The sequence below is a fragment of the Dipodomys merriami genome, unplaced genomic scaffold, assembly GCF_024711535.1.
Source record: "Dipodomys merriami isolate MVZ:Mamm:240054 unplaced genomic scaffold, mDipMer1.0.p SCAF_24, whole genome shotgun sequence".
NCBI classification, from domain to species: domain Eukaryota; kingdom Metazoa; phylum Chordata; class Mammalia; order Rodentia; family Heteromyidae; genus Dipodomys; species Dipodomys merriami.
Window position 1 is genome coordinate 14,951,815 of NW_027203826.1, and position 27,500 is coordinate 14,979,314.

Consider the following 27,500-nt stretch of genomic DNA (forward strand, 5'->3'; position numbering starts at 1 on the left):
TAAGGATTCAAAGAACATCACACACCCAAAGCCTTCCTGTCTCTACCCCACCTCCCCCCAGGTCTGGTATCCTTCAGTGTAAATTTAAGATCCCTTAAAGCCCAAAGTAGAAACCATAGTAGGGATAGAGAATGTTCTAGGGGAAAATTTTTGCAATATATGTCGATGGTCTTTTTTAAAACTTCATCCCCTTGGCTCAGGAATTCAACTTGGGGAAACATTCAAGATATAATTGAAGAGTGGTATTTCATAGAATGATTAAGACTGAATGAGAAAAACGTGTATGAAGGCTTTATTCTGGAACAATAATAAATGGATCCGTAATAGTAAAAAAAGGAAGAAAATAAAGCGTCTAACAATACAGTTTACAAAAAGATAGCTTTGTAGACATAACGGGTAAACTTTCTATATTCATTAAAATCATGCTATTGAAAAAATAACATTGAATATATCAAAAAGAATAAAGAAAAGTAAAACCATTATCACTAGAGAAAGCAGAGCCCCAATCAGCATTAACAATAGAGAATTATTGGGAAATAAGGACCCATTCATCCAGCCTTTCCAGTGTGAGTAGTATTTTCAAGTACTATAATGTGGCTAAAGAAATGTTTCGGTACAGAAAAATGCCAACAAAAATTCTGGAAAAAAGCCAATTAGAAAATCACCATTTCCTAATACCTAATAAAATAACTGGCTCACTTAGAAACCCATTAAAGAAAAGGGCCAATTGAAAATCTTGCAAAGGGAGAAGCAAGCTGTGATTCTCCACCCCAAAGATTATTCCCAGCTTCAGAGAAAATGAAAGAATCAGACAGGGTCAGCCTTCTGATGTGGGGATTATAAAATAAACAGTAGGGTCTGGGAAGTTGGCTCAGAGGTGGAGCGCTTGCCTCAGATGCATGAGGCCCTGGGTTCGGTTCCTCAGCACCACAGAAGCAGAAAAAGGCAGAAGTGGTGCTGCAGCTCAAGTGGCAGGGCGCTAGCCTTGAGCTGAAGAGCTGAGGGACAGCACCCAGGCCCAGAGTTCAGGCTCCACGACCACCAAAATAAATAAATAAACAGCAGTGCCTATCCTGTATAATAATGACCTTAATGCCTGAGGAAAAGGTAGAGAGAATAAAGCATAAATCATGTATTAGATTGCACCTCACTTCCAGTTTTGGTTATCCCAGTTCTGAAAAGGACCTAGTTATCAGACTATATTAAGCCACTAATTCTATTTGCATTCAAATAAGAGCCTTATGGCACAATTGTCCTTCAGTATGTATGGAGGGCTGGCTCCTGGATCCCTGCCATAGGCCATGTAGACCAAACTCCAAGGATGCTCAGTCCTTTCAATAAATGGCACTTGTCTTTGCATATAACCTATGCACATTCTCTTGAATACCTTAAATCATATAATATCCAATACAATGTAAATGCTGCATCCTATGTATCATCCTCTTAGTTAGAGAAAATGACAAAGGAAGAAGTCTGCAATGACACTGATAAAGGATGATCCAAAATGTCAGACTGGAGGCTTTACTGCACTTCATGTGTGTATGTTTAAGTTTTTATAGAAAAATATCTTAAATCTTGCTATTTACAAGATGTAATGCCAGCCCTCGAAAAGCTGAGGTGAAAGCTTCTTGAACTTGAGGCCAGTTTTGTCTATATAAGTGAGTTCTAGACAAGCCTAGCAGGAAAAAAAGTAATAATATGAAAGTATATCTATCTATATATATGTAAGTATATATAAAGTAATAATAATAATTATAATTATAATGAGGACAGGAGGAGGTGGAAGGGGACAGAAGGACAGAAGGTGTAGTTCAATGAAAGCATGTGTGTTTAATATGTACAAAGAAGCAGGATAAGTCAGGGAAAAGGAGGCCTGGGAAAAAGCAGCTAGGAATTGAAAGCAAATACTATATTACTGAATAGCCTGATTAAAAGCATAGAAATACTACCTTTGTTCTAAGCCTTGCAATCTCTCATAAGCTGTAACATTTAGTAAAAAAGAAAACAGAACAGCCCCCTCCCTCTGACCTTGCCGGTATGCCCAGCTGACGAGCATGTTCTGGACTTAGCAAAGAAAAAAATCTAAAAAAGAGACTCATAGTCTCAAAAATTAACTTCTTAACATCTGCTAAAAATTATTTGTTTCAGGATAGACACATGTCTTTATAGAAGTGTGACATCAGTGACCCATGTTTAACATGCTAATCATAAGGTCTCAGGGACGAATTGTTAAAAGTGCTTGAAAAAAATGACAAAATGGGGGCTGGGAAGGTGGCTCAGTGGTAGAGCACTTGCCTTGCATGCCTGAGGTCCTGGGTTCGATTCCTCAGCACCACATAAGCAAAAAGTAAAAAGCCGGAAGTGGCGCTGTGGCTCAAGTGGTAGAGTGCTAGCCTTGAGCCAGGCCCAGAGTTCAGGCCCCAAGACCGGATTCCCCCCCCCCAAAAAAGACAAAATGTGCTAGATGTTTTTAAAGAAAAAGATGGAGAAACACTCAAGGTGAATTTCCGAGAAATCCCAACCTATTTTTCATTTCATCATAAATACTTAGGGGGTTAAAACACTCATTGTACCCTTCCCATGTCTAGGCGCTGCACTCTTATCTTCACTTGGTATTACCAATAACCTTTCTTGATCTCTACCAGATGGGGCCTCTAATTTTTTGTTATAACAACATCACAAACTTGGTACCTAAGGGTGAAACAGAGACCTCTTCTATTTTGAAGACTTCCTCCTTGGAACATTGCCAATCTCTGATCTGGATACACAAAATTTGGGTTCAATACCCAGTACTACTAAAAGAAAAAAATAATAAGAAGAAAAGATTTATTGAGCCAGGTTCACTGGCTCCCTCTTATAATCCTAACTACTTGAGAGTCTGTGATTAAAAAGATCAAGATTCCAAGGCCAACTCAAGCAAAAAGTGTGAAAGACCCCGACTCAACAGAAAAAGCTGGATGCAATATCACTTGCTTGTCACTCTAGCTAATAGGAAAATCTACATAAATAGGAGAATAACACTTCACTCTAACCTGAGCAAAAAGCAAGATCATATCTCAAAAATAACCAAAGCAGGGGCTGGGAAGGTGGCTCAGGGATAAAGTGCTTGCTTTGCATACATGAGGCCCTGGGTTCGATTCCTCAGCATGACATAAGCAGAAAAAGCCCAAAGTGGTGCTTTGGCCCAAGCGGTAGAGCACTAGCCTTGAGCTGAAGAGTTGAGGGACAGCACCCAGGCCCAGAGTTCAAGCCCCAGGACTGACCAAAAAAAATAAAATAAAATAACCAAAGCAAAGCAAGGTAACAGTGGCTCATAGCTATAATCCTAGCTACTCAGGAGGCTGAGTGACCTAGAGGGTCACAATTCAAAGATTCCACTTCCAGAACAAAACCAGCAAAACACAAGGCTGGTTGTGTGATTCAAGTGGTAGGGCCCAAGTTGAGCAAGCAAATAAACTGAGCAAACATGAGTCTCTTGGTTCAACCCCATATAACTAAGTAAATCAACTAAGTAAATCAACAGGTTAGATAAAGATGGAAATCAAAGTTAGGGAAAAAGTAAAGAAAACTATTTATAATCACAACAAATGAAGCAATCTTCCTGTGTAATAATTGTTAACACTTACACTAGAACCTTACTGGGCCTGTGACCAGTGACAGTCTAAAAAAATAGAAAAAATGTTTTGCCCACAGCATTTCATATGTTGTTCAGGCTGGTTTCTGGTTTTGATGTCATGCTCTACATAATCCTTGCAATTCAACTTCCTAAGTGTTGGGGAATATGGAAATGTGCTACAACAACAACTTTATACAACAAGAAAGGCATTTCTACAATTATCACCATCTTTGTGAAGTGTAGAGATCAAGGATTTTTGTGGGTTTTGTTTTTTGTTTGTTTTGGTTCAGAGCATTAAGCCAAGGGCCTCAGGAATGCCAAGCATATACTCTACCAGTGAGCCATACGCGAAATCCCTGCAGACCAAAAATAAATGACTGGGCAATGAGAAAATTCCAGAATGTGTCTGGGGTCATAACATTGGGAAGTGGCAAATAGCAAACTGGACATCTACTCAGTTTGTCTCATTTTTATTCTAGAGACCTTCCACTTCTGAGTCAGCCAGCAACTCTGGGCAAAGCTTTTGGCCAATATTCTGCACTAATGCATAAAAGAACAGACCATGTGGTCTGCACCCTGCAGAGACTTAACAACCTACTTACAATGGCCATAGCCCAAGAAGGAACATTTTAAAAGCACTGTGTAGATCACACTTCCTTAATTAAACATCTTTAGTGCAATTGGGGGATAAGGAAGTAATAAGATATATAGAGAGAGGGAGAAACAATGAAGTCCTTGGGAATCTACCATAAATCAGAGGAATGTCCTAGTCCCACTGGAAGGGACAATTATGAGAACATTCTGTCTGTTCTTGGCTAGTAATGACACAGGAAGCCACACAAGAGCATAACTTGTAGAAGAGATGGGCGTTACTGGTGATGACATAGATCAGGAGATGGGGGAGTCTCTGGCTCTTTCACTATTTGCAAGTTCTCCTGGAGACAATAAGAGAGCATTAACTGGTTTGATGGTTGTTTGGTTTTTCCACTAGCTGTCATGATGCATAAATTTTTCTGTTTTTTTTTTCTTTTTTCTTTTTTTTGCTACCCAGACAGTGTCTCTAGGTATTCTCTCCAGCCCAGGTTGGACTGAAACTCTGATTCTTCTCGGCCTCACGTCTACAGTAACAGTGTCACAGATGTATAACACTACACCTGGTCTTATATAACTTTTCTGTTTTTACTGATCCCAAAGACAAATTACTTTCCATCATTATTAGAATCAAATTACTCAGTGACATTCCACTACTTTTTGTTTCTTTAAGTTTGAAGGAGTTCATGTATTCTAGGCAATTCATGATTGAACTATATGAAAATATTTTTGAACTCAAAATTTTGAAGCTCAAAGATTAAAAATCATTTATATCAAGCCCCTAACTTCACCATAAAGACATCAAGGCCCAAATATTAGAACAAGTTTATACATGGGGTGTGGGGGAAGGGTATATATTTTGTATTACTATTCAGTTTCAGTGTGAATTTTGTACTAATACTCATTTTTCTTTGGGGGACAGTTTTGTTATGCAGTCTAGTATATAGTATGACCTCAAATTCACAACTTTCCCACCTCTTTTCCTGAGTACTGGGATTAGAGGTATGTATCATGGTGCTAGCATTCCCCCCCTTTTTTTTTGAGATTGTGGGGTCTGAACTCTGGGCCTGGGCGCTGTCCTTCAGCTCTTCAGCTCAAGGCTAGTGCTCTACCACTTGAGCTACAGCGCCACTTCTGTCTTTTTCTGCTTATGTGGTGCTGAGGAATCAAATGCAGGGCCTCAGGCATACAAGACAAGCACTCTACCCCAGAGCTTTTTCACTGGAGGCTGGCATTCTGCTACTTGAGCCACTTTAGGCTTTATGGTGGTTGAGTGGAGGTGGTGATTAGAGGTGGTTGTCTAAGCTAATTTTGAACTATGATCATCAGCTTTCAGCTTCCTCCATAGCTAGGACTACAGACATGAGCCCCTAGTACATGGCTTTATTCACTTTCAATATTCTGATGTTTTTCTTTCAGTCATTTTTTATTTAAGACAATTTTTTACTTTTTTTTGTTTGCCTGTTTGTTTTTTTTGTAGGTCGTGGGTTTAGAACTCAGGGCCCTAGGCTTTGTTTCTGAGCTTTTTTTGCTCAAGGCTAGTGCTCTAGCACTTCCAGCCATGATATCACCTGCTTGCCCAGGATGAATTTGGATTTCAATACTAAAATCTCAGCCTCCTGAGTTGCTAGGATTACAAGCCTGAGCCAACAGAGCCCAGAGGGATAGGTGTTACCCATGATGACCTTTAATTCATGACTTCCTGCCTCTCTTCCAAGTGCTAATATTACATCATATCTATATCCTTAAATTATGTCTACCTCTTTAATTATCTCTTTTAAGCTTATAAAGTCTAGAAATATCATTGTTATGTTTTCTTTTTGTGTTCTTATCAATGATTGAAGACAAAGTGCTATATTTTGAAGACTTCAACGTTTCTCTGTCTTCAAAGCCACTACACTTATACAAAATCATAACTTAAACATTTCTCATCATGTGAAATTTTTTTCTGATTTTATAGTTCAGCTAAGTCTAATAAACATCCTTTGAAATCCTATATCATCTATCAAGTGAAATAACGTAATAAAATTAAATTCTTGACAATAAATTCCATAAACAATGACAGTAACTGCTTAAATTTATAGTGAATATAGATGTTATGTATTATATATTTTACATATGGATGGCTTTTGCTGGCTAAATTAGGAAACAAACATAGATAAGGAGGATTAAATAGAAACTACCATGGATAGTTTCAGAGCCAAATGCTGTTTGAAGTTCTATTGTAAGAAAAAAAAATGTGTGTATGCACACACACACACACACACACACACACACACACACACACACACACACACACACATTATTGTCACAAGAAAGAAAAATAAGAAATCCAGTAGCCAGATGATCCATCATTGTTTAAATAGGGATACAGGTGGACCCATTGCAACAATGAGATGTAATGTCCAAAAATGAATTTTACAACTTTGGTATGGGGGGAGGGGAGAAGATGGGAAGGGATGGTAGGGGGGAAACAAAGAAGGAGGCAACAATGCCTGATAAGAAATGTACTCATTAGGCACAGGCCGAAATTTTCTTAATAGAGACCCAGAAACACAACAAATCAAAGAAAGATTGGACAAATGGGATTGCATGAAGCTGCAGAACTTTTGCATGGCAAAGGACATAGCTAGCAAGATCAATAGAAAGCCCACAGATTGGGAGATCTTCACTAGCCATACAACAGACAAGGGTTTCATATCTAAAATATACCTGGAACTCAAAAAATTAAATCCCCCAACAACAAATCCTCAAAGAAACAACTGCCCAATAAATAAGTGGGCTAAAGACTTAAAGAGAAACTTCTCTGAAGAGGAAAGAAGGATGGGCAATTGACATATAAAGAAATGCTCAACCTCTCTAGCCATAAAAGAAATACAAATCAAAACAACATTGAGATACCACCTCATCCCAGTTAGAATGGCTATAATCAAGAACTCTAATAACAACAGATGCTGGAGGGGATGTGGACAGAAGGGAACCCTACTTCATTGTTGATGGGAATGTAAACTTGTTCAACCACTTTGGAAAGTAGTATGGAGGTTCCTCAAAAGACTCCACATAGAGCTCCCCTATGACCCAGCAATCCCACTTTTGGGCATTTACCCAAATAATCACAAACAAGACCATACTAAAGCTGCCAGCACAACTATGCTTATTGCAGCATTATTTACCATAGCTAAGATATGGAACCAGCCCAGATGCCCCTCAGTAGATGAATGGACCAAGAAAATGTGGAATATATAAACAATGGAATTCTATGCCTCCATCAGAAAGAATGATATTGCCCCATTTGTAGGAAATAGAAAGATTTGGAAAAAATTATATTAAGTGAAGTAAGCTAGGCCCAAAGAAACATAGGTCCAATGGTTTCCCTTATTTGCAATAACTAGTATAAGTTTGAGACAAGAAGAAAAGGTCAGATAAGTTGATGTTAGGCAAAATGAGCCCCAAGATAAGTATTCAAATGTTTTTTCTTTCTTGTGATTGTTTCTAACATAGTTATAAGATGATTTCTTTGTTGCTTTGTATGTCCCTCCCCCACGGTATAACCCCTGCTTTCATTGTACTTGATGTTGGTATAATTTGTGGAGGGGAATGGCAAAAACAAACCTTTTAAATAGGGATACCGGTGGACCCATTGCAACAATGAGATGTACAAGTCCTTATGTCGAAAAACAAACCCTACAACTTTGGGGATGGGTGGGGGGAAATGGGAAGGGATGGTAAGGGGAAACAAAGGAAGAGGCAACAATTCTTGATAAGAAATGTACACTTTACGCTGCCCATGTAATTGGACCCCTCTGTATGGTATTTTCACAATAAAAATTAAAAAAAAAAAGAAATGTACTCATTACCTTGCTTGTGTAATTGTAACCCCTCTGTATGGTATTTTCACAATTTAAAAAATATTCGCATAAAAGAGAGAGACAGAGACAGAGAGACACAGAGAGATCAGTGAACCCCATGTTCACACCTGTGCAGTACCCGACTCGGGATCCAGAAAGGATCTGAGGTGAAGGGGAAGGAAACCTTGTTTCGTGGAAGTAATCAGCGCACACAGCCGATGTGCACCGCGTGGGATGTAGTTTTCTCTTGCAGTTGGATTCCATCCTGTTGGAGTCCTCAGCTGTCAGTACCTAAAATGTCTTCAAAAGTGTTCTGAAGAAATGGAGTAAGCTCTGCAGTAAGCTGAGACACACAATTGATGTGCATATGTTACTTGACTGAGGATATTGCAAGGGAAAGTTAAAAAAAAGTCCTGGGCTCAAATAATCCTACTTTGTCAGCCCCCCAAGTAGCTAGGACTGTAAAGGAAGGACGATAGCTGCCATTTTACTTCACAGACTCTGTTAGTGGGAAGAAACATTAGTGGTCAACAAATTCAGGTATTCCTAGGCTAACTGATCTTCTATCCTCTGTCCTCCTATCCTCTGAAAACTCTCCCCTCCAAACTTCTCATTCCAAGATTTGGCATTTTATGAGGACAGTCTCCCTTAGGTTGAGTGCAAGAATGCATATTGCTAGAAAACCAGATTATCCATCTTGAACACATTCAACTTTCTACCTTGCATAGAAACCTCAGATTTCAAATTTGTTCATAGTTAATAGGCAGCCACTGAAAATTTTGTGATTGATTAGATAAAAAAAAGGAGTGAGGAATCTTGGATAGCTTGCAAAACTTCCACATTTCTGTCTTAAGAATCCAGATAAAAGAGTGCACCAGATGGTATTATTATACATCAAAAGTAAAACAATGCATAAGAGAATAGATTACAATTGGAGGAAGGATAAATAAAGGTTGGAACTATTCCCATATGGACATAATTTTTGTTGTTGTTGAGTCGGGGTTTTGCTGTGTAGGCCAGGCTTTCTTAGAACTCACAATCCTCCTTTCTCCACCTCCTCAAATACTGGGATGCCAGGCTTGCATCAATATTTTTAGAAGACTATAAAATTTGTATGCGTTATCCACAAGAGGCATGTGGTAGAAGTATGAATTTATACTTATCAATAAACATGGACACAAATCCTCAGTTTGGACTTTAGTTGGAACAAAACCATAGTCATATTTTTACAAGGCCTCATAAGAAGGTTCTTTTTGGGGGGGAGGGAGGTGTTGTTTTGTTTGATTTTTGTTATTGTTGTTGTCATTTTTTAGGGCAAGGTTAAGGGAGAGTGTTCAGTGGCAGTGTGCTTACTTAGCAGGCTAGAAACTCAGGATTGGCTGTGAAAGATGAAGTAAACTAGGGGAAAATACACATAAGTAATAGACATGTAGGGATAGCTGCTTTTAGGATTAAATGATATTTCTGAAATATTTTAATTCATCAGAAATTCATATTTTCATTCATCAGAGTTCATCACTAGAAATTCATCATCAATAAGCTACTAAATTAATATTAATAATGATTCTGGATTTTAGAGTTTTAGCTCCCCCAAACAGCATAAAACAACTACAAAAAAAAAACAGACCAACAACTATTATATATAATGGCCAAAAGCCACAACTCCCAAAGAATCTATACAGTGCACAGCAGTCTTTGTTTTATAATTATGTGTTAATTGCTGTAATATAAAAGTTAAAATGGTTGTCTTGAAACTTATGTACCATACACATGACTGAATAAATTTTAAGTTTTAAAAACAGTCAAAAACGAAATCATTTAATATAGCTCTAAAACATAGAAAAATATTTCTTGACCCCAATAATAATCAACTAGAAATAATAAAAATGTAAAATAACATTATAGGTAGTAATAAAACAAAGTAAGTACCCAGAAATTAGCTCTATATGGAAAAAACAAAACCACTGTACACCAAAGGCAGAAGTCTACTAAAATAACATGGAAGATGTTCTGAATAAATGAAGAAATCCTCCATAGTCTTGGATAGTATACTATTAATGTGACCACCATCCTAAAAATCCAACCAAATGCCATGAGGAGTTTTTTCAAAGCAGTTCATAAAATGTTTCTACATTTCCATGGAAGATTTCATATAGGACACATACTAAGAGAATAAGTGAACTTTGAAAAATAGGAACACTTCTTAGGGAGTAGTAATTTAAGCATGAGAACCATGTCATATGGTAGTAAATAAAACCAGAAAAAGACCAGAAAGAAAAGCACAGAAACCTAGAAATAAATAATCTATATGTAGGAATCATGTAAAAATTGTACAAAAATTCACCACGTAAAAGACTATTTGCAAGATACTATTGAAAAAAACTTTCTATAAAGAGAAAAATAAAACTATATGCCTATATTATATCATGCACTGAAGAGTACTCTAAAACAAATGAAATCTATTATTTTATACAATTAATATACACAAATTAAAAGGGAAGGAGAGAGAAAAAGAGAAAATTATAACTTAACAAAGATTCTAAAAGAGAAGATAAAGAAGTGCCAGGTTCTATAATCACAGGGTGCCTCCCTGTGCTCTTTGTATTGTGTATGCATTTATCTGAATTAGGGAAGGGAAGGGGAACAACAAAATGGTGAGACAAAGGACAAAGTGTGAACCAATGCAACAGTGATACTCAAAACAATATGTAGGAATCAACTGTATAATGGAGTGGGTAACAATGTTCAACAAGAAATGTATTCACATTTTTACCTGTGTTAATTGTAACCCCTCAGTACATGACCTTGACACCAAAATTAAGTTTTTTTTTAAAAAAGCCTAGCTGTGGGATGCTAACTCTGATGCCAGTTCCAAAATCGTGCTGCCCTGCTACCTGCCACACCAGCTTCCTGGGTACATCAAACCCCACCCCTTGACCTCTGCAAAGTTAACATTGGGATCCTAAACCGTCTTGTAACACTTCCCATAAAAAATTAAGACTTTCTTGGTTATGCTTGCAAGTTGAAACAGTAAGTTAGTCTTAGGTCTGATGAAGGTCTTCCAAACCTGGCACAAAATCCTCAAATTCAAACACATTTGCTTGTAAAAAGACCCGAGAAATGTTGTTTATAAAGATTCCCAACCTCTAACATTAGGAAGATGGCTAGAAGGAGGGTTTGTATAATCATTGGTAATCTAGGATATACTAGGAGCCCTGGTGAATAACAAGAAAAAAAACAAGTAATCCTATGAATAATGTAAAAGGAAATGATGGAGCAATTCATAGAAGAGTCAATTACAATGGCTAAAAATGCTCAAAGGTTTTCTCAAAGGTATTAGTCATCAGATCAATGCATCATACTAAAACAATAAGTGACAACTTTTACTCATTAGACTAGTTGAAATTGGATCATAGGAATGTGCTGGTATGTAAGGAACATAATCTGGGGCAACATTCTGAAAATTAATTTGACAGTACCAAGACAAATTAATGAACTTTTATCATATGACCAATCTCCTTAATATACACGTTAGGGAACTTCTCACATACAGTATATTCTTTCTAGAAATGTTTACTAGTCTCTGTGCTGGCTGTAGAAGTAAGAGTATATAGATAAAGATTACTGTATGAATGTTTAAATGAAATCCAGAGAATGCACCCAGAGCTTAATCCTGGGAGACGTAAAGTACATTCAATAAAAGGTGAATAGTGCCTCCTGCTGCCACACAATCCAGGCAAGCTAAATTCATGCTATTGGAATACTATATAGCATAAGAAACTAGATAAAGATTTGTCATGAAAAGTTTCTCCAAAGCCAGGGGGAAAAAAGGAAGGAAGGAAGGAAGGAAGTAGAAAAGAGAGAAGAGAAAGATATATAGTTCAGAGCACTTATGTAAACCAAATGCACACAGAAATACTACATACTTTACCAAAATGCAATTAACTTCAAGGACTCTAGACTCACAAATGCAGTTCTATATATCCACCAAAAAATGTCAGAATGGAAAATTAAAATGCAGGAAATATAACAAGAACAAATGAAGAGTTTTATATGGAGGGGTGATGGGAATTTATCATGAAATAAGGAGGGGAATTAACTGGATGTTTTTTCCCATGAAAGTAGTCAACTACACATAAAATTACCAAAGAGAAAGTGAGAAATATAGCATTTAGAACAGAACAAGGAAGAGTAAAGATTGAAAAGTGTTATTGACATATATTAAACTATAGATAATATTTATTATAGATGCCATATTTATGCATGTAGCAAGCAATATAATACAATTACTTGCATACTATTAAGGTAATCTTAAAGCTAGTTCCCTATGTAGAAAGTCAACTGAACTTAATATGTAAACAAACTGCAACCTAATGTGAGTATATTCTTGCAACAAAGTATTAGCCAATCATAGCCAATCACATACAGCGCACTGCTAAACAAAAACAAAATGAAACAAAACAAAACAGCCCAAATAAGGCAAGCACAGAGCTATAACCAATAAGGCCATTCTGTATTCCACTTCCATTTTCTGGCTTTCATATCTTATTCAGCTCTCTGATCATCTTGCTTTTCTGCTTTGTTTGTGAATTGCTTTATCTTCCCAATTCTGTAAAATTTGTCTACTTTTTCTTTTTAAAAATATAATGATATAAAGCATATTGTATGTTTCACATACTTAAAATTTAATCTAGGGCTAAGATGAAATCACTGAAATATTTCTAAATTGAAACTAGCTTGTTCAAGAGTGCTTTTTTAATTCAATTTTATTATTGTATTTTTCTCCTCGATGCTAGAGATAGAACCTCTAGCCTCCCACATGCTGAATACAATCTCAAACACTAAGCTAAAACCTCAGCCCCCATAGGTATATCTCAGTTTACTCTCTTGTTTCCTGGAGAAGAGCCAGCCTGTGTTAAGGGAATGCCAGGGAGGCTACTGACAGAGATCTGAACTAAGATAAGGCAGAGAAGAGAAACAGAATTAGAAGACATCTTAAATTGATAATTAAATGGATAGGTTAATTGTGTGTGAAGTACGAGAAGGAGGGAAGAATCCAGGAAAATGTCCAGGCTGAACAGCAAAACCTTGATTAAGAGACCTAGGATCAAGTGTTTGTAGAGGAGGGAGAAAAAATAAGTGTAGTTTTAAGAAGGTGGACCATCCAGATCTGTGATATCTAAGAGAAAGTTGCTGGTACCCAGAAAAGACATAGGAATGAAGGATATGGATCTATCAGTCTGTCATTTACTAAAGTTGGAAAGGAATAAGAGCAGAAAAAGAGGACAAGGAGGAAGAGGAAGAAGACAAGAGCGTACTTACCAAAGAAACATAGAGCTCAACCTTAGGGTGTGCCCTAAAGTTAAACCTAAATCCACATCTCAAGCTTTATTATGCCAAAGCAGATGATAGTGCAAATGATAAGTGAGTTGAACATCAGGTGAGATCCCTTAGAGAAATGATCCAAATCATGAACAAAAGGCTCTCTGGGATCACCTTTTTTCATTTACATCACCTGGTTATTTGTCTTCACCTAAATCAAGCAAGTTTTTATTCTATCTTCTATTCCTACCCCAAAAATATTGCATCTAAGAGAGTCTAGACTCTTCTAGAATTTTGTAAAAATAGCATAGAGGCAAATCCAATCCTGCATCCTATAATAATCTGCCAGGATATTCTTCAAACATTTTACACCCTCAAAGGCATTAAACCAAAATAGCACTGCAAGGACAGTCAGATATAATTGGCATGTCAAACATCAGGGTAACTGAAAAATAAAATACCTCCCACAGAGTTCACAAAACTTACCTTCTCTAAATAGTCTACAGGAAAAAAGAAGGGCCAATTACTACAATTATCCTTCCTATTGGTGAAAACTCATTGCTAATAAAACTATCCAGAGTATTCAAATGAGTGTATTTGGGATCCTATTACAGTTCCATTTTATTCCATTTGTCTTTCAAAGGCTTCAAGAGGCTGTACTATTTAAAGTCAATAAAACTTTGTAATAAAAATTATTTTTAAAAACCTGTTGCTGGTGGCTCAAGACTGTAATCCTAGCTACTCAGAAGGCTGAGATGGGAGGATTTCAGTTCAAAGCCAGCCCAGGTAGGGAAGTCCATGAGATGCTCATCTCCAATTAACTCAGGAAACCAGAAGTGATGCTGTGGCTCAAAGTGCCTTGCACAAAAGAGCTCAGGGACAGGCCCAGGTCCTGAGTTCAAGTCCCCCAACTCCCCCAACCAAAAAAATATTATTTTAAGAAACCTAAGAACTTTTTTTTAACCCTTTTAATCGCTACAAAATCCCTAATGCCAATGCAAACTTCTAAATGGAATAGCAGACTCATACAATGTTTTAGTAAATATCTTAGTAGTAAGGCAAAGTGAAAACAAAAAACTAATAACATGAAGTACATTGAAGTAAAAGATTTAATAGCACTTCTACTGTAGAGCAGCTTACAAAGGAAAAACAAAAATCTCCTATTTACAAGTAAGAGATGATTTCCACTACTAAGAATGAATCTAAAAGCATTTGCTTAGTATATCTGTGCCTGTATTAGACAAACTCTATGTGGTCTAAGTCTTTGCATTACATGTTATTTCATATGCTTTTATAAAATACCATCACCCACAACACACAATTACCGGCGTAGGGCTCAGAACAACAAAACCCTATTCATGTTGGATGGCAATCCAGCCACTCCATTCAAAGCCAAAGCATCACTGATCTCACACCCAAAACATTGTTCATACCCTTGAGTATAAATGGAGCCTCTACCATAAAGAGTTTCCTCAGTTCTAGCAATGAAGAAGAGCTGCCTGTTTAGGGTTCTTGTATCAGGCAGAAAAAGTACCTACTAGAATTACTTGCCTTTGCCAACTAGATACTAAAGTAACCATTTAAATGACACAAAATTATTTTTTATACCAGGCCACTGTATCACCAAGTACTACAACAAACTACCTTCAGCATGATGTACAAAAAGAAATCTAGTTGCCTAGAATAATAAATATTTTTTCAGCATAATTTTACAACACAATAAAGGCTTACTTTTCTCAGGGTAGTTTTTAATTCTTCCTGATATAGGAAGAACAGACATGTTTCTACCCACTCGATATTTCCAAGTACAACTTTATAGAACAGGAAGACATCAGTTTTTTCCCTTTCCCACCCATAGCAAAAAACAAAGGTAAAAAAGATAGTTATTCTAGTGTGGTTAGCATTTTCTTACAGCATATAGAAACAGTTGTTTGCTCTTATACCTTTGATGTTATAATACTTTCCATTGATAGCTACTATTCTAAATTGATTAGACGTCCTATTTTCTGTATTTACATTTGGCAAAATTATATCCACTATTAAGTCATGGTCAACATTTATTTGTTTCTTCCTAATGGTTTCTTAATGCTAAATTCCATTATTAGCAAATGAATAAAGAAATAAAAAATCTCCATACTCTCTTTCTTTTTTCTTCCACTACCAATAAAACTTGTATTTTATACTGGAGATGGATGGAGCTCACTGGTAGAATGTCTTTTTAACATATGCTTAGCATGTGCAAAACCTTGGCTTTGATCCCTAGCAAAAAAAAAAAAGAAAGACAAAATTATATATGCTTAGAAGCTCAAGTTACCATAATACCTTTGCTATTTTAAAACTCGCCTCCAGAAGCAAAAATAGATGGTGTTTTCTCAACACAATTCTGTCAGATATCTTTCTACCTTTGCCACTGATTCAATTTCACCTCACTGAAAATAATTAGTTTCAAGTACATAGAAAGCTAGTAAGTGTCATTTGAAATCATCTAGTTTTAGTTACCAAGAAGAAGCTTGCATAAATTGTGAAGAAGTGCCCATCCAACTTTAAGTTACTTCAAGTTGATGGCATTGTCTATCACACAGCAAAACACGCAATAGACATTTATGAATGGATTGTTGGATGAGTAGACAGTACATGAAAGGTGGCAAGTTGCAAGTGCCAGAAAAGGGAAAAGAATGAAGTAATCACTAAATCTAAGAACCATGTACATATGGCTCAGACAGGAAGTACAGCAACAGGGAGAGGACAACTAGTTGGATCTAACTGGAACAGATATAAAGAAGAAATCCTTTGTAGAGGCTGAGAGACAAGCTATTTTTTCCAAGAGGGTAAAGCTGCAAGACAAAGACATGTAGCAGAGAAAAATGACGCTCATGTTCATAGAACAGCAAATATATGCGTTTCTGAGAAGTAGAGAGCTACTAAGGCAGTCACGTAAGAGAAGGCTGCAAAGCCAAGCAGTGGTTGCCACATATTGTTGTGAACAGAAGAATCTCTGCTTCCTCCTCTTCTTCAGCCCCAGGACTAGCATGCACACTCGCGCGTGCACACATACACACACACACACAAACACACATGAAATATTAATTTTAGTACCTATTGAATTTCTATCCTGTGAAACTTTGTGCACAGTTTAAAAGTTGTACGATTCAGTTCTAATGAACTTACTTCTGACCACTTTAAATAATGTCATTAAGAAAACAAATCAAGTTAAGAGAACTGGCACCAATAAAATGCCTCCTAGATGCCATTTGGAGTTAATCGGGGCTTCACACACATAATTTAATTAAATCTTAACAATATTATCGTGAAATTTCGCCTGTACCTTCATAGATCTAAGAAAAAAATTACTTATCTAGCCAGCAAAGCTAGAATTCAAGTACACCTAGAATAACAGTAGTTAGAATAACTACTGCTATCATCATCCAACATATTTTCAGTAACTTTTTAATAGAATAAGAAGGACAAAGCACTAACCACACCTGTTCCAGCTCAAATATGCATGGCTTATATCCAAAAAGCTTAAATGCATTTAAAACCAGGCCAATCCTCAGCTTAAGGTAGCCATTAAAGCCAACATGCAAGCTATTGGTATTTGACTTCAATCCAAGCCACAGTCCTAAAGAAACCATGCTTCCAAAATTACAATGACTTAAGAACAATGCCCTCATTTTCCACTTAGGCTGATGGATGGAACCCAGTAATGTAGTATTCAGGGATAAGGACAGCATTCCAATATCCCTTTATCCTTTTATAGTAACACATTAGTATATTTATCAGGGACAATTCTAACTTTTATTTATTCGACAGTTAATGTCCAATAACTTTGTACTCTGTCAGGTGCTTTTGAAGGAAATTATACTGTTCAAGTTTTAAGCCTTTCAGGGTGACAGTTTACTAATGCATATAAGGAAATGTATACTCCTACAATCAACCCTTCTCTCCACTGATGCAAAATATCAATAGAAACTGTAGACAGATCAAAAAATGAGTGTACATTCTAAATTCTAAAGTCCAAGCTCCTTATTAATTAATTAGTCCTTCACAAGATCAACAATAACTTAGTTTTCATGTACACTCATTAACAATAGATTTTGGCTTGTTTTATTTGTTTTCAGGTTTTGTTGTTTGTTTGTTTTGACAATACTAGTGTTGGAAATCAGTATGTAAACCTGGCAAGGAAGGCATTCTATCATGTGAGCCACATTCCTAGCTCCTTGTTTTTTTCTAAGAGAGTTTCAAGTTTTGCATAGGCAAGCCTAGACCTCAGATCTCCTTTTCTGCCTCCCATGTGCCTGGAATTATAGGCACAAGCCATCATGTCTCGCTTCTTGGTTGAGACAGGCTCTCGCTAACCTGTGATGCCTGTGCAGCCATCAAACCAAGACATTCCCAAGTAGATGACATGACAGGCGTGGGCCACTTCATATGGCCCCAGATATTGTTTTGTAAAGAAGTATCCAGGATGGGCCCCTTACTAACTTAATGAGTTACTTATTCAAGTTACTTGATTAATCTGAGCCTTGGTTTGTTCCTAGAATATAAGCTGCTATACTTCAAGGCAATGATGAGCAGAGATAATTATATAATGTACTAATGCAAAACACAGCATTTAGCTCAAGAGCATTAAATATGGCTAACATCATAATTGTATGTTTTATAAGCCAATAACAAATTTATCACTGAAAATATATTTTAAGGAGTTGGGGAGCTGAGGAAAAGACTAAAGATGGCTCTAAAAATGCATAGCAGACACTTGCCTTGAGCTGAAGAACTAAGGGACAGGGCTCAGGCCCAGAGTTCAAGCCCCATTATCGACAAAAAAAATGCATAGCAGACAGCAAAAGAAAAATCAAGAAACCCCACAGACACAGAGTTCAAGCCCCATTATCGACAAAAAAAAATGCATAGCAGACAGCAAGAGAAAAATCAAGAAACCCCACAGACACAAACTCCACTGAAGCAAACGGAACAAGCTGCAGAGTACAATAGCTGATGAAGCTGGCCAAGTGTTTATTTCTACAAAGTGTTAAAAATGACGTGTCTGACAATGTTACCAATCTTTAAAACAGATTAAACTTTCATTTCATGTGTTTAAAAGATGATAGATAAGGGCATAATTGATAGGTAAGGTACAATTAGCATCACAAATTTACCATAGTATATACCTAAACCTTAAATAACTGCATTTATATTTAGTCTTTTACCAAGCAGGAAATGTAACTCAGTTATAAAACAACTTTTTTTCCCTCCTAGGGCTTGAACTCAGGTCTGGGCACTGCCCATAAGCTTCTTTTGCTAGTGCTCTACCACTTAAGCCACAGTGACATTTCCAGCTTTTTCTGAACTTATTAAGAGATAAGAATCTCACAGAATTTTCTGCCCAGGCTGGCTTCAAACTGGAATCCTCAGATCTCAGCCTCCTGAATAGTTAGGATTATAGGGGTGAGTCACTAATGGCCAGCATGAACCAACTTTTTAGCATAAAAAGGGCCCTGGGCTTAATCCTCATTCAAACTGGTAGGGATTGGGAGGCAACAGACAAGATAGGCCAAGGAATTTCTCTTTTTTTGCTATTAAATATTGAAAGCAATGCACTTAAAATTCAAATACATTACCTATGAAATTCTTAAATACAGTGGCTTAACATGCCATCAATTTCTTCAGACAAAGCAAGATCATCTTGTTGGTCTTCCTACCCTACACCACCAGAAATGTAGTGTGCATGAAGGCTGCTTTGAAAAAAATAAAATAAAACTTTCTCCCAGGTCAAAAGGCACCCATTTTGCAAATCAAGGCTGGATGTTCAGCCATTCAAACAGTGTAGCTTATTATCTCAGAAGCCAAAATGTCTCACCAGTGAAGGTCTTAGATCCTTCCTCTATATCTTTGAACTTCCAAACACTACTAATAAGCAAGACATTCCATGTGAATCCTTAGACTCAGCTTCTATTTCTAGCTTGGCCTCTGAATGAATCACACTGTGACCTCGAGAAAGTTTCCACCTCTGCTTATCTCCATTTCCAACTGATGATATTTTGTCAAGAACACTCAGCCAATGAGTGATATTGTATAGCTGGAAGCAGCTACACAAAATCACATCTGCTGATCAGTTCTAGCAAACTATCAAATATGAAATAGGTGATGTTCATATAACAAGAGGAAAAAAATCTGCCTGAAGACATTAAACAAAAAACCCAAGCACTACTGAAACAGGGCTCTTTTGGAGTCCCAAAGTTCAAATTTGAAAATACTAAACATTAAAATGATATGCATATTCCAAGAGTGCACTTTTAAGAAGAAAAAAAAGATATTTTATTTTTAAAAAGACAAAAGGTAAAACAAAACATCAACCTTATTAGGGTCCTATGATCTTCCATGATTCTTTTCCATTCTCCTATGACAAATGCCAAGGATTATACCTCTTCAAGACACTTCTGCATATCTATAGACAGACAGACCAACAGACAAATAGATAGATACAAATACGCAACTACATAGATAACAGACAGAAGATTCCTGTAGAGTCTTCTTTCTTTCTTTGGTGTTTTTATTTTGTGTATTTTTTTCAGTGCTAAGGAGGATGTCCTTGAACAAACTAGGCAAGCATTTTATCATGAGCATCACTTTGAAGCCCCTGCTCTGTGCTCATTAGTGTCTTCTCTTAGTGAACTTGAAAAGGCATGCCAAGGTTCTGGCTGCAGAATATGGCTCAGTAAAAAAGTGCTTGCCTAGCATGTACAAGTCCTTCCATCTCAGTACACACACACACACACACACTCACACACACATACTATATATATATATATATACATATATATGTACAATGTATATTGTATATATATATACATATGCACAATAAATGAATATAGCAAATTAATTTCCAATGATTTAGACTACTAGAAGAACATTCCTTAATATTAATCGTTGATAATCTTGTAGTAATTGTATTGTAGTAATTTTCATTTTGGGTTAACTATATACAAAGAAATGTTACCTAAAGAGAAAATACACAATTTCTCACCAAAACTTAATTCACAGAATTTGGGCTAGGGTATGCTTCAGTGGTAGAGTCTTTACCTAGTATGCACATGGTCCTACATTTGATCCACAGAACATTAAGAAATAAAATAAAATAAATTCACAACCTTGCAATCATCTTTTATCAAAAATGTTCTGTCATGTTCTTACATGATCATTGTTACCTTTAAAAAAAACATAATCTGGGGCTGGGAAGGTGGCTCAGTGGTAGAGTGCTTGCCTTGCATGCATGAGGCCCTGCGTTCGATTCCTCAGCACCACATAAGCAAAAAGAAAAAAGCCGGAAGTGGTGCTGTGGCTCAAGTGGTAGAGCGCTAGCCTTGGGCTGAAGAGCTGAGGGACAGTGCCCAGGCCCAGAGTTCAGGTCCCATGACCGGACTCAAAAAAAAAACCAAAAAACAAAAAAACATAATCTGTGTGGTAGTTTTAAATTCCTATAAATGTTCCTTTAAACTAACTCTATAAAATAAGGAATACTTGGCTCAAAGCCAGTCCAGGCAGGGAAGTTTCTAAGACTCATCTCCAATTAACCGCAAGAAAACCAGAAGTGTCACTGTGGCTCAAGTGGTAGAGTGCTCACCTTGAGCTGAAGAGCTCAGGGACAGTGCCCACGCCCAAAGTTCAAGCCCCACAACTGGAATAAATAAATAAATAAAAAGATAAAAATAAGGAATAGCAAAGAAAGAGTGAAAAAAATGGCCTAAATAGTGGATAGAAACTACTTTCAAGGGGCTGGGAAGGTGGCTCAGTAGTAGAGCACTTGCCTTGCATGCATGAGGCCCTGGGTTCGATTCCCCAGCACCACATAAGCAAAAAGAAAAAACCAGAAGTGGCCCTGTGGCTCAAGTGGTAGAGCGCTAGCCTTGAGCTGAAGAGCTGAGGGACAGCACCCAGGCCCAGTGTTCAGGCCCCACGACCGGACCCAAAAAAAAAAAAAAAGAAAAAAAGAAAGAAAAAGAAACTACTTTCAAGATTCTAAAAAGATAAACAATAAAAGTTGCCACCACAACATTAACAGCCACTCTAAGAAATACCTTTCCCCTTTTTGGCATAGGGGTTTGAACTCAGGGTCTTTTACTTGGGCACTATGTCGGAAAATTCATCACAGCAATTTATATGGTGAATGTTTTCTTAGATATGTGGATAGATAGATAACAAGGTAGAGGCTTAGTAGCTAAGTCAAGTTGGCTGGTCAAGTTTTTATGACGTAGCTGTGGCTAAGTATAAAGTAAGGATAAATTCAAGTATAGCAAGTTCAACTTCTTAAATAGCCCAGGCTGGCCTCCAACTCTTCACCCTGCCTCTGGCTCAAAGTCCTAGGATAATGGGCAAGTGTCACTCGTCTGTCACATCTAGTTAACTTCGTTGTTAAAATAAAAACATGACTTTAAAAGCTGCATTTGAATTTTAATTATTCAAATATTTATCACAAACCTATCAGCACTGACATGTTTGTATTTCTTCTTGTTCATTAAATTCTTACACTACATTTCATTCAATCATTAGCAGTAGATTTTAAGTGAATGGGAAATGACACTGTGCACGAGCTCTTACAGTGAAGACCTATCTGAAAGGATAAATTCACTATACTACTCCACAATTTCACAATAAACCACCCTTCAGCTGTACTTTGTACCTGCAGACATCTCTGAGGAACAGAGCCATCAACTGGAAGTGCTTTGGTTTCTCACCTTCCCTACTTCCGCATTATAGCCTCTTCTCATTGGCTCAAGAAGCCAAACCAAAATGTCCCTAATATTCTATCATGTATTCATTTTCTAGAAGCACATATCAGATTTGTTTGCATTAACAAACAGGAGTGAGTACTTAGCTTCACAAAATACTCATATCTAAACTGATGACACTACATATATGCTTGGTATATATAGATCTATATATGTGTATTTCACAGATGCGTGAAATACATATATACATGTCACATATATATATGGCAGGAATATATGCAATATATATGTGCATATGCTTCTGTACTCGCATACATCTATCTAGATAGATAGCTGTATTCATATTAGAAGAGGACAGATATCACCTGTATAATATTCTGAAATACATAATCTGTGCCTCCAACACCAACGCTTGATAAGGATCATGAGCGATTTTCTTCTTTTAAAGCATATGTGCATATGCTTCTGTACTCGCATACATCTATCTAGATAGATAGCTGTATTCATATTAGAAGAGGACAGATATCACCTGTATAATATTCTGAAATACATAATCTGTGCCTCCAACACCAACGCTTGATAAGGATCATGAGCGATTTTCTTCTTTTAAAGCTTGCAGGAAGAGGTAGGCAAACAAGTAATGGCGCAAAAGGAGTTCATTTCCTTAGGAGAACTGTGAAACAGAGAGCAAATATTTCGGGAAATGAGTAGAACAGCCCTTTCCCGAGATGACTTCGAACAGACGCAACGAAATCGTTCCCTTTATCACTCAATTTCAACTAAAAGAAAAAGAACAATTCACCAGAGACCCAGGCATTGCATTGTGGGGGGGGGCTGGGCGGCCCGGCTGCCAAGCCGAGGCCTGGGAGAGCGCGGGCAGGGCGGGTGGCAGGGGAAGGCCCTGATTGGCAGGCGACCTGCCGCCGGGAGGAGCGCGGATAGGCGCGCTCACCTGTGAACACGTTTTGGAAGCCATCCGCCGTCGCTGGCGTCCCAGTCGCCGTGGCCGTCAGAGCCGGGGACCCGCCACCGCTGGGATCCGTTGTCGCCCCGCGCCCCAGCAGGTGCGCCGAGCCTCCGGCCCCAGGCGCGCGGGCGCCCAGCTCGTCCGTCCAGTCTGCGGAGCGGCTGAGTCCCCCGGCCAGGCCGCCGTCCACCCGGTGCTTCTTAGCCGGGGCTGCCACAGAGGCCAAGCCAGCCCTGGAGCCTCGGCTCAGGGAGGACTCCAGGCGCCTCTTGATCCTGGGGCTCTGGCTGGGGGACTGGGAGGGGGAGTGGTTGGGGGAGCTGAGCTGCCGGGTGGTGGTCTTGATGTAGCAGGGGTTGATGAGCGGGTAGGGCTTGAAGCAGCGCGGGCTGGGCGCGGGGCTACTGGGCAGGGAGGCGGCTGCGGGGAGAGCGGGCCCTGGAGTGCGCTCCTCCGGCTCTTCTTCCAGCCTCTGCGGGGCCTCGGCCACCTCTGGGCCCCATTCCTCTCCAGGAGAGCCTCGGGGAGCATCCTCAAAAGCATCCTCCTCGCCCTCCTCGTCTGTGTCCCCAGCCCCGGGCACGAGGGCTCCGGCTGCCTCCTCGCCAGCCCCAGCCTCGGGAAACGCGAAGGCAGCGGACGAGGGGGAGTCGGCGGCGGCCGACTGGGCGGTGGAGAAGCTGAGCGCCTCGGAGGCGAAGCGGTCTCGCGGGGAGGCCGGGGGCTCGCGCGCCGCGGGGGGCTCGCTGAGCTGGCTCTCGGGTAAGGCGGAGAGCGCGGACAAGGTCTGATCCGCGGCGTCCCCGCGGCCCGGGGCCTCCCCAACAACTCCGCTGCTGGGTCCCAGCAGGAACCCATCCAGGCCCAGGAAGGCGGCAGTGGGGGGCGCTGCGGGCTCCTCCGAGTCTTGGAGCAGCAGCTGCTGCTGGTGCTGCTGTTGGTGCTGCAGGCGGATTGCCTGCTGGATATCGGAAAGCAAATCCTCCTGCTCCGTAGCCGAATGGAAGCTATAGATGTCCGTGTCCGAGCCAGAACTGGTCCTTTGTCCATCCTGAGCCCCTGCCGCAGTTTCCAAATCCTCTGCGACCGCCTGGACCCCTTCCCTAGCCTGGGCCGGCCTAGGGCTACCTAGACGGGTCACCTCAAAGGGGTCCGCACACTCTGTATCCGACAGGCCCGTCTCCTCGGCCGAGAGGCTGAGGTCCGGAGTCTTAGTAACCAGGGACTGAGCGCTGTCCAGCTCCCCGATCTGCAGGGCCTGAGAATCCAGCACATCTTCGCGGGAGTCGCTGGCCCCTTTCCCCTTGGAAAGGTTCTTCCTTATCCGCAGGTTGGAAAACACCGAGGCTCTGGAATCCGACTTGCTCTTCTTCTTGCCCGGCTCCCCGCCGCCGCCCCCTCCCCCCTTGCCGTGCTTGCCCAGCGCCTTCTTGCTCCCGCTCCCCTTCTTTGTGGTTTCCGCATCCCTGGGCCGCGCAGCATCCTCGGCGCCGCCGCCGCCGCCGCCGCCTTCGTGGGAAGCATCACCTGCGCTCCTCTTCAGCTTCCCATCCTGGTTTCCCATGTTGCAATCCCGCTGCTGCGCCCGCTGCTCCTAAGGTACTCAGGCCATCGTGGCCCCGGCCAGGACCAGGGCAGCCTCGGGGACAAGTCCGGCAGCTGGGCCAGCCGAGGGAAGGGGAGGCCGAAGAGCACCCAGCTGGGCCGGTTCACATCTGCTGCTGCCGCCGCTTTGCATAATGTGCGCCGGTTCTCGCGGCTGCCGTCCTTGCGGCGGTGGCTGCGGCCCTGGCCGGCGGGCTCGATCATGCTCAGTGCAGCGCGCACTCCCCGCCAATGGCTGCACAGGACGCAGCCGAGGCCTGGCTCCCCGCCCATTGCCGCCGCCCCCTAGGGGCCCCCTAGGCTCCTCCCTAAACCTGGCGCGCAAAATGTTCCCTCGGTTTCTGAGAACGACTTCTTTCCCCCCTCCACCCCTCCCCTCCAATAGTGTCCTTGCTGGGTGGCGCAGCCTGGCCTTGAACTGACCCGCGATCCCTCTGCTCAGCCTCCCAAACGCGGGGATTACAGATATGCACCACCATGCCTGGCCATTTATCTCCATCAAGCCAACAAGGATGCATTATCCTCTCCCTAAGCACTGGTGGGTTGTAACTTTAAAGCTGCAATCAGAAAAAATAAATAAAAAAGGAATCCAACGTAATGAAGCAAAGCAGATCCCAATAGCAAGTTAGAGGTGCCATGACGTCACAGCCAATTGCACCTTTCCCTCTATCTGCCACATCATAATTCTACCATGAAATACTTGTTGCATGAGTGGATTGTTCTGCTTCTTGAATAACTGATCGTCTTGAACACTAAGGTGCTTGTGTATGTGGGCTAACAAAGGTTACGACATACCGTTTTGCATTCTTTTCACATAGACCTTGTTTCTTCAGCACCAGATGCCAACTGTCTCTTCCAAAGTGGGTTTATCAAACATTTTTTGGACAGAAATAGGAGAGGTAGAAGAAGCTGAAAATACTAAGATTAGAGTTGATTAAAATGCTAATCTCCAAAATTGGATGTGCTTACCATATAAATTAAACAGCATTTGTATTTTAAAAGGGAGCATATACTATAACTCCCAGGAGGTCAAACTCATCAATATTAAACATGTCACTATTGTGATCGCCTATAAAAAGGAAAAAAGAAAGGAAACATCCTTGGCACAAACACAGGCAATTAGATGTTATGCTATAAACCACCACTTTCCCAAGCAAATCCTTCCATGCATGCTTTGTCCTGGACCAAGGCTTCTGGCCTGGATGTTAGCTGCCTACAGTTTAAAAAATATTTTTAAACAACATTGCTACTGAAAGAAAGTCCCAAGCTCCAAACTAAGTCTAGAGTAGCATTAATCAGCAAATGTTATACTTGTTTAAATTAGAAGTTCATTGTCAACGACTCTGAAAGTATGCAATAGTTATCCAAAATATATCTTTAAACTCAGAGAAGAGTTAATTATATGATGTCATTTTAAATGTAGCAAGCAAATGTGTAGTCTTCTTTTGCATACTAGGAACCAACATTTTAATCCTTTCTCTTGAAAGGTTTAAAATAAAAAGTTGGTCTTATAGTCTACAAGTCTTTGATAGAAAAGATACTTAGCAATTACTAGGCGTTTCAAACTATGATCTTCTAAATAAATGTAAAATCAGGGGGGAATAAACAGCTGTCCTTATATGGCCCTCAAGTAAATAGTTTGTGGAAATCAACTTTAATAACTTTGCCAGGGTAATATTCCGGTCTCCAAGGGATTCCTGAGTGCTTGAAAAGCCTTTGTTTCTACCTCTTTCAAAAGACTGTTCTCTTCTATTTTTTAGAATCCAGGCTCCCCGGAGGCCCCAATTTGCCTGTGGATATTGAAATTTTTCTGCTACTTTGAATGTTGAGGTACTTTGAATCCTGATTTTTGCTCTGTCGTTAACAGAGCACCTTTGATTATGAACTATTTGTTTACTTACTATTTTCCTCTGTGATACATTCAAGAATTTAGCAGGAACAAATGAATGGAGAGGGAAGGGATAGAAAAGAAGAGAGAGAAAGGAAGAGAGAGAAAGGACAGCTGGGTTTTTTTCTCACCCTTTGAATGAGAAACAATAGGTGGCAGTTGGGCAGCAGGTTCAAGTTGATAAAGCACTATTTCGTGGGAAGCTTCACTTCAAATTCACCAGCGTGAGTAGGAAATGTAGGTAGGTCCAATACTAATTAATACATAAGCTCAGTTCAGAGAGGTGAAGGGAATTTTCCAAGTTTGCATAGGGGCAGATAGAATATTTGAGGAAAAATGTAGGCCCCAATTCTTTATAACAAACAATATCATACTGTTTTCTATTTAAGGGACTGGTAAAGATATCATAAAAGCAAGCTGAAAAAGTTTGCTTAGAGAATTCTTTGGTACTCAGCAGGTAATTAGTAATATTAAAGTTACCTGGGACATAGGTCCTCAAACATATATCTATTTGAACAATAAAGAAGTATTAGTGATGTATATAACTTTGTGGTAGAGCCCCTATCTGAATTTGATCCTCAGCACCAAATAAATAAATGGATAGGAAAAAAAAGAAAAGTAGATAAAAGTAATTCAAAATTAGTAAAAAAAAAAAAAAAAAAAAGGGGGGGGGGCTGATGAAATGGAAGGAAAAGAAAAAAAGGGGAGAAGGAAAAAGTATCATATCTGTTATTGTAAAAATACATTAAACAAGTAATTAGGAATCCTTCCAACCACATATTAGATCTCAGAAGAAAAAAGGCCAAGTATGACCAACCCACACAGCTCAAATATGTATCATATTGTAGTTATTGGCAAAAAAAAACTCTATTAGCATCCCAAAGAGGTCACACAGATTGCACACAAAATAAAGTGCAGCCCTACTCATTTTCCAGCT

The 27,500-nt window shown here is 39.5% G+C and overlaps 1 protein-coding gene across 2 annotated transcripts in view; it reads right to left on the reverse strand.

Moving 5' to 3' along the window:
- The window catches only part of Fmn2 (formin 2), a 171,055-nt gene extending 146,192 nt beyond the window's left edge, over nt 1–24,863 (reverse strand). For both annotated transcript variants that reach the window (XM_070034272.1, XM_070034271.1), the window contains exon 1: nt 23,056–24,863. In XM_070034272.1, coding sequence (XP_069890373.1) covers nt 23,056–24,634 — 1,579 coding nt within the window. In that variant the 5' untranslated portion in view covers nt 24,635–24,863. The remainder of the gene's footprint in view (nt 1–23,055) is intronic.
- Between the last annotated feature and the right edge of the window lie 2,637 nt (nt 24,864–27,500).